Here is a 12,012-nt window from a genome sequence, read left to right on the forward strand (position 1 = left end):
GAAAAAAAGGGCGGATTATATTTTAGATAAACGGGAAAAAAATGGAAGCCAGATGAGACTGTATATTTTTATTTACATAACTTACTTATACGAATTATCTACATATACTTAGTCTGATCATCGGTTTTTTCCAGGATAACGATGTCAGCAGTAAACAACAATTTACTCCACGGCGAGGACAACAAAAGTTTGAAAAAATCAATGTGTCTGACATTAAAATTGTAAGTATTTGGTTTACAATGTTTTTAATGTTTATTGCAACCATAATACGTATTACTTATTTATCAGAACACTACTAATGATGTAAGAATATCGTTGGCAGATAATACGGACAAAGAAGTAAATAATTATTTTTTAAATATTCATAAAAACTAAAAAAAAATGAACATTAGAAAGCTTTAACTTCAACTAAGCTAAGCACTATAATTATAGAAGTTCTTTCGCTGTTGAATAATATTTTTAAGAAATATAATTTTTATATTTCAGAATAATCCTGACAAGGAAAACAAATCATCAAGTAGCTGTTCAATAATAGACCGCTCTCCGGAAAAATCCATTCCATACATTGACCCAAAGACGTTTCTTGCTAGCAATAATAATGAGGTGAGTTTATAACTTTACGGTGTATTATTTGGTTATTAATAATGTTTTATAATTCATTCCCTGGCAAGAATTTAGCAGAAACTAATCTTATTATCTGTGTTTCAGATAAAAGTTCAAAATAAAATCGAGGATATTGCTCAGAAACCAGATAAATCAGAGTTATCATCATCTCAGCAGGACGTTTTACTAAATAATACACCACAATCCTACAGTTCATCATCTAGCAGGTCATCATCTAATAGTTCCTCCTCTTCTTCAAGTAGATCATCATCGACATCTTCCTCATCCAGCAGCTCTTCTCGCATGAGTAATTCAAACGCGCATTCCATCATAGATGAGCCTTCAACATCTAAATGCACAGGACAAAGTATAAGCAGCAGACCTACAAAGAATTATCATCAATCACCTCTAAATTCCGATGAAAGCGATGTTGACTTAAGCGACTCAGACCCGACTTACACTATAGTTCGTTTTTTTTAGCATTAGAAAATTTAGAAATAAGGTAAACAATCTTGATGTGTCTTTTAATTGAAAAACACATTTTAAAAATAAGTTACGGTAAATATGTAACAATTATGAATCTAATACAATCTTTTATAGTCTTCTGCTTTCATAAGTAATAGTTATTGATTTTTAAAAATTGTTTTTCAATTAAAAGACATGTCAAAATCGCTTACCTTCTTTCAAGTTCTTTCTAATGCTAAAAAAACGAACTATATTAATAAGTCTATTCGTAGCGAACATGTACGTATATCTGATTCAAGCCCCAGCTCTAGTTCTTCGGCTCCTTCCAGATCAACTTCCAGGGCATCCAGAGACAACGGGGAGTCTGTTCAAGAAGTAACCAGAAGATCCAGAAAACGTACCAGAAATCCATCAAAATGGAAACAAAATGTCGCAAAAAGATTGAGAAATTCAGGAAAATCTTACGTATCGTCTATAACTAAAAAAGAAGTTCCTGCTCGCTCCATCAAAGTTTTTTATAGTTCTATTCTCTAATTCAAAATATGTCCCAAAGTTTATGATAATGTTGATTATCAATAATTAGTAACAACTACAATTACTAAGGTGCCTATTATGTGATCTCTTTAGTAGAATAGGTATTTATTAGAATGGACCAAATGATCTTGTTCTAATCTGTTTTATTTTTTGAAGGATATTTGATTTTTTTGTTAACACTTGTTGTTTAAGATGAACATCTTTTGTTTAGAGCATGAACATAAATACTTATGTGATCTCAGTATGTACTAGAAAAGTGATTAGGTATTTTTCTAAACTTAGATATATAGTTCAGTAGTCCTATCTGCAGAACATCTATCAAAATGGAAAGAAAAATATTGTTAAAATTAGTTTTTTTTTATATATTTTTAGAAGGATATTTGATTTGTTTATTATGATTGTTGTTTAAGATGAAACCATATTTTTAACTAAAAATAAATCGTATTCGAATATTGTTAATGTTTTATTAAAAATAGAAAGTGTCCCTTAAAACAATTGGAAGTTGACTATTGTATTGACTTAATTTGATATATGATACGTTTTGAGTGTATTATTGTTCAGTAATATTAAGCCCTATGTAGAAATCGGTCTTTAAAAAAAATATGATTTCAATCGTAAAGAGACCTAAAACTGATGCACTTTTTTAAAAAAAATAATAAAAATAGTTACTACATTTATTTTATGTGTTTATGTGTAAAAACATGTTAAGAAATAAGTAAAGTTTAATAAAATACAAGTTTTAGTAACTATTTCTCAATCAGAGCTCGGTAATCCCTCTTTATCTATGGAATTTATGAACCCGTCAATCTTTATTTAACGTTTCCCAAAAACTTGCATTTTTCTATTATGTCACTATAATTCTAAAGGTGCGATTTTATTTACGTAGTTAATATACGAGTAGTTTTATTTTTAATTATTGACATTTAAGACTTCTTCTATTATTAAATTATCACACGACATGCACAAATACTCACACTTACACTGTACGATTGTTTCCGACGTACGTAAATACTTCTTCGTAAATATATTCTTTGTTGTGACCGGTCCCGGCAGAAAATCAGTGCTTTGCTCGAAAGAGCGAAGCGTATCACTGAGCCGTGACCCTTTTGTCCTGCTGCAACGCACACAGTTTGTACCTACCTACCTACTTTTATTAAATTTTACTTTTGTACCTACTCATTTCTATGTTATTTTCTTTGTTAGTGTAATAATAATTATTTTTTTTTCCTTTTCTTTTGTTATGATGATTGTGTGTAAATTTATATTGTGTGTCATTGCAGCTGTCAAATAAATGATTTATCTATCTATCTATCTATCTATCTATCTTCTTCTTTTAAGACTATTTAAGACTATTAACAAAAAATTAAATAGCTTTACGACAGTTTTAAAATGTCATGTTTTGCTTTTAATTAATTCATCACGACTCACTACAAGTATACCCTGAATAACTTGAATAATTCCCGCGGGCTCAGCACGGTTCCATTTTTATCGACTATCACTATGCCCGTCACTTTCACACTTACATACTTGTTAGAACGTAACAGGCATGGTGATAAACGATAAAAATGCGACCGTGCTACTAGGGCTGGTTCTCCAGGATCCCGATATCAGACTTAAGGGATTACTTCACAGTGGGTAAGGGATACTACATAGGTACTACAAACTATGGGAAGTTTCAAACTGAAAATATATTTTATTTGATATCAGAAGGGCTAAGATGGTCGGCTTTTTATCATTTGTCACCATGCCTGTCCCGTTCTAACAAGTATGAAAGTGCTAAAGTGACGTATAACATGACAGGTGATAGAAACGCGACCATGATAATGCTGCGGTAGATGGGAAAGAAACACCTGCTCGAAATCCGGGTTATCATGTTTCTGTTGCCCCGAGTAAAATATTGGCACTATGTTTATCTTACATTATTTATCAATGTTGGCGGTAGGCCCTCTGGAGGGCTAGCCAAGATGATAATCGTCTGCATAAAACGAAACGAAACGCTAACATGGCTAAACCCCCGTAGACTCCAAAGCAGAGGGGCTACCGCGTAAACCGAAATTCGCAAACTGCGGGGATCTTTCTCTATTACTCCAATGAAGGCGTAATTAGAGTGACAGAGAAAAATTTCGATTTTCGCGGTTATAGCCCAGTAGGTATGTAGCGAAAGACGCAACCAAGATGGGAGATTGAGTAAAGAAAATAAAACAATTTAACTACATTTATTTTATTTCGAATTTCACGAAAAATACAGCTATAATAAATAAGCGTTATAGTAATTAATATTACTTAAACTATAAGCGTTGGTAGCGTGTAGTGAGTAGTTACTTTATTTACTAATGTATGTAGTTTGATTGATCAGGTGATGTTAGCCAAGGTAATATTCATAATACCACAATATTTTCTATCATAAATGGGTCAAAATTCTTTTCGTCTTTACAAAAAAGTGTGGAGACAGGTCAGCTGCAGGAATCTGCTGCTTATTTCAGGTTGGACCCTACTCGCGCCTTACGGAAACTCCATTCCGAGTTTTATTTTGGAGTATCCTTCTCCTAGATGGATTGCAAACCAATGTTAAGAGGACGACCATCTCCCCTGTAACGAAATACCTTCTTGCTTCGTTTGTGGACTTAGTCGCCTCGTACGACACCCTTATCCTATGTGAGGGTTGGCGCTGTTCTAAAGCCGGCCACCACACGGCTTGTGTCAAATATAACACATAAATAAATAAAATAAAAAACAAAAAAAGTTAAATTTGTACGGAATCCTCGGTGGGCGAGTCCGACTCGCACTTGGCCTGATTTTTTCCTTTCGGAACTACCCGAACATAAGTTCCTTACCGAGTTCGTTATGTCTATTCTGCACCGTAATTAAATAAACACAATTAACATAGAGATTCACTGGTAAATACTCAAGGTAAGTAACATAAAAACAAGACCTGAATAGTAAGTAATAAACTTTTAGGTCATTACATAGACCTTGGAGTGTTGGAACACGCATTTACTTCACTACACACGACTAGGAAATTAACCTTCCATTGTAACACACTCGAAAATCACACTTACATTATTTTATCTACACACATATCATAAAATTCATAAACCTTCTATAATGCGTTCAAAAATGCAAATTTCGGCCAGCATATAAATTAGATAACTGATCTGAAAATATTCTTATTGCGTAATAATAACGTTCAAATTTCGAACATCTCGGGAAATCAAAGGAATTCGATTTGACCTCATTTCTGGTATCACTCGAGATGATGTTTTTTTTTTTCATCCTTACATCAGGATAACTCACGTTAGACCGGGCCGTGTCCGGGCCGGAGCTTCCGGCGCTTACTTTTCTATAACATGACAGGCGATCACGTGATGCTTTCCATAGAAAACGATGCGCCGGAAGGTCCGGCCCGGACACGGCCCGGTCTAACGTGAGTCATCCTTCGAAATGAAATGTCAATTGCAAACAGTGTGATCAAAATATCGCAATGACTGCCGCTGAACGCATCGTAAAAAGCTTATACATATATAACATGTGTGTAGGTAATTAATTGTATGTAACTTTGCATAATTAAGCATAAAAACCATCGTGTGATATTTTTAAAAAACTCGCTTTCAGCTCGTTTCATAAACCCACACTCGCATTTAATCCTTTAATTATGTAGCAGTCACATAAACTACTACTAGAACACTGATGGGTTAGAGTATACTCCAGCAAATAACACAATTTCTGTCGGTTTGTCTACCAACATAAAGGCAAACGGTCTGTCCGCCTCAAACTTGATCGGTTCCACTTCCGGATTAATTAGATTTTGAACTATCTCGGCCGAAACACCCTCCTCAGTCACCTCTATCTCCACCACTTGCTTCATCCTATTCACTCGTATCAGATAATCACTTATACCCTTAAGATTACCACTAGACTTGAAAATATATGACACACCCATATCGCTGATCAACTCCGGTAAGTTCACTATTTCACTGCTTATCTTAAATCTTGGCAATCTTAACACGACTAGTTTGTTTTTGGATTTCTTGAAAAGGTTGAAGATAGTCGCTATCCTTATTCGTTTCATGTGGAAAAATAAATCCTTAATAGTCCCGTTTGTGGGCAGAAATATGAGCATAGAACGCCTTTCATCGATGCAGGGAAGTTCCAAAACTTCGGCATTAATGGCAGTTAAGTTTATGTAGTGGAAGTATCCTATGCTGGACATCATATTAACTTCACCCACTTTTACGCTTCCGTGGTAGAAAGGCTCTCGAGCGGTGAAGCCAGGATCGAAAGGTTGTCGCCAAGCAGCTTTGAATGTTGCCACATCAGCCAACATCAGAGAAGTTAACTTGAATTCGAACGGGTCTATACTATTCCCGACACCAGTAGCTCTTTCTATAATCTCACTCGCTTGATCTGCAGACTCATAAGGAGTATCCCGGTCTAGAGATACCACTCTAACTGTTTTCGATTGTTCAACTCTTCTTTTAAAATCCTTTTTCACTGCTAAATATTTATCCACTATCACTAAACTTTGGCTTTTATATTCCTTCACTTCCCCGTATAAACTGTTGAGGGTTTTTCTTAAAGTCCGTTGCATGCAGGGCTTCCCATGTCCGGTCACCTTCCAGATCTGCTTGAGGGTAGCTCCATGGGCGCCTTGTGCGAGGTTCACGAGCTGCAGCCACGAATTTATCGGTGAACAGACGAAATGTCCATCAGTTTCTTGGGAAACTCTATCTAAAAGCCCGGTTGAGAACTCATAGATAGGCTTTTTGTAGGACGCGGTAACGGAACGCTCATCGCAGTTCTTCGCTAACGTGTAACAGCAAAAAGTTAACAAAAAAACGGCGCGTCTCATTTTTGACCGCTGCAGAGAAGGTACCGTTGTTGACTGGCTCGAGAACTAATGTTATTGTGTTTTATATCAGGATGCGATAACGTTTTTAGAAGCCCTACGCACAGTGAATTCTTTCGTCGCTTGTTTGCCTGTTGCTTAAATTTTGGTGATAAACTTGTCCTTTGGTTTATTAGTGGAGATTAGATAATGTCTTTCGCAAGTAGCAAACGGGTCGTAAAGAGACGAGAGTAAACAGTTAGGTACTGTAGGACGTTTCTGTGTCGAGGCGTGGGGCAGACTGGAATAGCAAGTAGGTAGCTCTGAAGCGCGCCCCGTTAGCCGCATGTCTAATCAATTTCACAGCTCGGTGCGGTTGACAGACACCACGCCCTGTGATTGTTGATGTTTGCCTCCTGATATGCTAAACGATTGAGAGGTTATCACAGGGCTGCCATCCGTCCGGGTTTCTTCGGATTGTCCTAGTTTGGAGCTCGTCCACTTTGCTGTCCGGGTTTTACCCACAAACACATTTTGTGTTAAGTGGTTTATGTGACTAAAATTTAATAGAGACACTAGAATATGTCTAGCTAGTATGTAAACCGATTCTAACCAAACATGGAGTATAATATTCCGACTGCCAGGGCTGGGTGCAATCAGCAGCAGAAGCTGAGCCGGCGAGGTGTTCAAAATGATCTACACACGCTTTTCTCCCTGAACAATGAAGGTATATTAGTGATTATATAGAGCTGCCCACTTACCTATATATGATGCTGACTCTACTAACTAAATAAGAATATACATTCCAAAGAAACTCCTAATTTAAAAATCGCAGTGCGTGATGCTAGCAACCCGGTTTATTGACACATGAATGCTAATAATTTCAAATGACAGATCAATTCGACAGAATTTATTCGCGAATACATTTTACCATCGTACACTGAACAATAAACGTTGACTCCCAGGCATTAGGTTCGAATTTATAATTCACACTGGCATCACATATAACCTTATGAATTAAGATAAAATTTCAGCGCCAAACAAAGCAATAGAATTTGGAAACAGAACATGCTATCCGATTACAATTTAACAAATAACTATCGTATGACTATGAACAATAAAGTTCATTTCAGATTTGTTACTGACACTCCGCAGGACCTTGTGAAAATGAACAACTTTACGCACTGGCGCTTAAACATACATTTAAATTTCAACTTTTTCAGTCATGTAGTAGGTTTATAATCGCAATGATTCCACTTTGACTTTATGCACAATAGTTGTATTGTAGGTACTTTGGGATTTAAATAAAACTGGTTCCCTACTTGCAGTTTTAGTCTATTATATTTATTTCACCTACACGGTTCGATAACTAGGTATAACATGTTTTTTCAATAACTGATAGGTCTTGATCTCCTATATCTACATAATCAGAGATATTTCAAACTATCTTTTGCCCGCGACTTCGTCCGCGTGGTGTTAGTAATTTGGGTAGCTTATTTTTTAATCCAATCTGCTTTTTATCGATTCCCCGTACAAACTTCTGGGATGACTTCTGGGATAAAAACTACCCTATATCTTTCCCCGGACTCAAACTATTTCTATACCAAATTTCAACTAAATCGGTTCAACGGTTTAAGCGTGAAGAGGTAACAGAACAGACAGATAGACACACTTTCGCATTTATAATATTATTAGTATGGATTTGCCTGGCATCTGAAGTGAATTAAGCTCCTAGGCATATGAAGTGTAGATATTGACATAATGTCTATCTTGATGATGTCATGCCTTCAAAGTCAAGTAGGTGACCTCGCAAATATGTACTTGTATAACAATTAGTTTTTGCTGCAAATCTGTTACCGCGTGGTTGACAGGTAGGCACCAATCAGTACCCCTAGTGTAAATTCATTCGATAGCGTGACGTGACGTACGCTAAGCACCTAAGCAGCTAAGCAGCTAAGCAGCTAGCCAAATTAATTAATTTATCAGTTGCTCAACATAAATACCCTAATAAGTTAAAAGAATCTATAATTCGTCCAATCCATAAAAAGGGTGACCGTAAAGTATACTCAAACTATCGACCAATATCCATTCTCTCCAGTATAGATAAAATAGTTGAAAAATGTATAATTAGTCAAACAAGCTCTTTCCTTCAAAAAAACAGTATATTAAATGATGATCAACATGGGTTTCAGAAAAATAGAAGTACTGCCACTCTTTTGTCCAAATTCACTGATGAAATAAATACGTACTTAGACGATAAAAAATTTGTTGTAGCAATTTTCTATGATTTTAAAAAAGCATTCGACACTTTAGAAACAAACACCCTTTTAAATGGAATGGCCGAATGTGGTGTGGGACAGCCGCTAAACAAATGGTTTCGCGACTATCTCACATCACGTTCATACCGCGTTAAGATTGGTGACGACCTAAGTGATGAGACACTGGTACATTGTGGAGTACCACAGGGCTCCGTATGTGGCCCAGTGTGTTACCTAATGCATGTAAATAGCTTATGTGGAGTTTTGCGAAACTGTTCCGCACACATGTTTGCGGACGATCTATGCACCCTACGCGCAGGAAACAATATGGTAGAAACTTGTCGTCTAGTTCAACAAGACATAGACTCAGTAGTTAAGTGGTCTCATGACAATGGCATTATATTGAATTCAGATAAAACTAAGCTCCTAATTATACAATCGCCATATTTAAGTACAACAGAAATGCCCCTCCCTATGTACACCCACAGTTTCACTTGCCTTCATAATAACTTACACGATTGCCATTGTATACCAATAGAAAAAGTTGATTGTGTTACATACTTAGGTGTCAAAATAGATTCCGCATTTTCTTGGCAACAACATATAAATTATATTTGTAGCAAACTTAGGATTTTATTAGGAAGATTTTACCACCTTAGCTTTAAAGTACCGACTAATGTATTAAAATGCTTATACTTTGCCATAGTTGAATCCTTGTTAAGTTATGCTCTTGATTGCTATGGTCTCACTTTTAAATCGTACATGGATAAAGTAGAAGCGCTACAAATTAGATTCTTAAAGTTACTTGTCAATAATAAAACTAGAAACAGCTGTAAAGGTAATTACAATAAACTATTTAAAATTTGTAAAATACTCCCGGTCAGTTTAAAACACAAATATCTCTTAGCAGTTAACAACCATGGCAATAGGGTGCATATCTCGACACGATTAGAACATAAACATAATACAAGATCAGTGGCTGTGCAAAAATATGAAATACCCCGCGTTACTAACTATTATGGAGACAGAACATTAAGAAAAAGGTTGCCGTATTTTTTAAATAGTCTGCCTGAAAATATCAGGCTCGAGCCCAATAAAATTAAATTTAAAAAAGCACTAATGCTGCACTTACTGAAAACACTTGGGTGACAATTGTATGCCTGTGCCTGCAAATGTCACTCAAGTGAAGTTAGTTATAGCTACGATGTTAGTTTTAATTTTTAATATGTTAATTACGTTGATTATGTAAGTACTTACAACAGAGACTCGCGCCTGCAGTCAAACTGTGCAAACAGTTTTGCAGGGAACTGTATAAGATTATAAGTATTCATGTATTAATAATAACAAATAAAAAAAAAAAAAAAGGTTGCGTTAAGTCTCATTTTGTATGGGATTTTGAGTTTTCTAAACGTCCCGCTTGGCACGCTGTTCAAATCCCATACAAAAATAGACATAGGTATCGCAAACGCGAACGCTGGACTTTCCAGCGTCGAATTTAGTTATACATACACTCATATGAGTTAACAACATTTTTTTCATGAGTCATAGCTTATTCCATATAATTAAATACCTTATCTGTTTACAATTAAATTCTGGCATTCCTAGAACCGTTTGTGTTCCGCATGTGGTTTTATGTAAAGGGTAAAGGCACCAGTAGTCAGCCTTATAACGACTTTTTTAAGTTTGAACGTTCGGCATTTCTACAGGATTAGTCGGATAATTAAACAAATGACATGGTTAGATCAATTGTTTATCATAGTTTTAAAACAAAATATTTAAAAAAATAACAATCCTCTTTATAATATCTCTAATTAAGTTTAAACAAAAAATGGCTCTTTTCTCCAGTAGTCAGCCTCCAAAATCCAGTAAGCAGCCTCTGTGTACCCAGTACTCAGCCTATATAAACTATTCATAATAATTAGATCAAAATCACTAATATTTATATCAAAATCAACGATATTATAATATTTATTTTTTCTTTATAATTTTTGTTATCGTTATTGTTGTTAGTTGTAGTTTTTAATTTTAGTTTATAATTTTTTGCATATATCAAAATCAACGATGTTATACAAATATCTATTTTTTATTACCATTTTAGTTTATTTGTATCTCCTTGGATATCACGGGCCTATAATCCCGGTTTTTTGATAGGCTTGCGTGGGGACACAGATTCAACACGTAGAGGCCCCTTGGAGAGCTTTTATGTCATGTAGAACTATTTTAGTTATTGTTATTGTAGTTAGTTGTAGTTTTTAATTTTAGTTTATAATTTTTTTTGCATATACATATGTATTATTTACCTACTTGTTTACTTATTTAATAAATAAAAAATCTTATAGGTACATACAATTCTTATGACACGAAATTTGTTGGCCGTAGGTACTTAATTAACTAACATTATTCTTGCAAACTAAGAATCGCAATATTTATTTTCTAATAATTAATCCGTCAAAAATTAATGAGGTAAATCAGGTAATATATAATTATGTTCCTAGTAGGTATTCGGTAAAAAATAATTAATCGAGTCTATGCAGATCTAATTATCATTAATAAACAAAGTCATATACCGACCAGGAAAAAGCAAAATGATAGTTATGTATAGTTAACGTCAAAAATATGTATACACTTTTGAACCTTATTTCAATGAGATAGGGTTTAAAAATGTGGACATATTTTTGGCGACGACGTACCAAGCAAGGTCAATGGCTGAGTACTGGATCCGCGAAACCCAGTGCTCAGCCGCATTAAAACGTTATTTCAAATGCGGCTGACTACTGGGTTTTACTTTAAATTGACTAGGGCATGCCTAACTAAATTTGAAAATGTAAATTTAACGGTCCTAACGGTCGCATTGGCTCGAAAATAATAAAATAAACGAATTACCCAAAGGTCAGCCGTGGGGGGCTGGGCACTGGATTCTTTGGAAAAAAGTGTTATCCAGTGGCCAGCCCCCTCAATTTATAAGTGAAATATTGATATTTTCATTCAAATATAATGCAATTTAATAGATAAACTAATAAATAAACCAATCATTAACAAAAATAATAACTTTTAACATTAAAACATAGTTTTTCTTGCCTGTTAAGAGAACACCACGTGCAGTAAAAAATATGGCCGACATGACACTATTGCACTCGTCGACAAACAGCACCTGTATGAACGAGTATATTTCTTCCCCCCGTTCCCTCACCGCACTTGTCGTGTGACGTATTAACCAGTAAGGAATCAAAGCTCCTATTTGAGTACTCGCGATTTGTTTAAACGAATATACCAGATATTTATGACCAATAAACGGCTCAAAAGGCTGACCACTGGTACCCGGCTGGC

At 35.3% G+C, this 12,012-nt stretch overlaps 2 protein-coding genes across 2 annotated transcripts in view; one reads left to right on the forward strand and one right to left on the reverse strand.

Moving 5' to 3' along the window:
- The window catches only part of LOC134661061 (juvenile hormone epoxide hydrolase-like), a 100,136-nt gene that overhangs the window by 72,984 nt on the left and 15,140 nt on the right, over positions 1-12,012 (forward strand). The gene's annotated exons all lie outside the window — the stretch shown is intronic.
- On the reverse strand, positions 5,277-6,911 carry LOC134660985 (ovalbumin-related protein X-like). The gene has a single exon (XM_063516876.1). It carries the CDS (start codon positions 6,449-6,451, stop codon positions 5,279-5,281), a length of 1,173 nt encoding a protein of 390 aa, XP_063372946.1. The 5' UTR covers positions 6,452-6,911; the 3' UTR covers positions 5,277-5,278.

This window comes from Cydia amplana, chromosome 2 (assembly GCF_948474715.1).
Source record: "Cydia amplana chromosome 2, ilCydAmpl1.1, whole genome shotgun sequence".
Lineage (NCBI taxonomy): Eukaryota > Metazoa > Arthropoda > Insecta > Lepidoptera > Tortricidae > Cydia > Cydia amplana.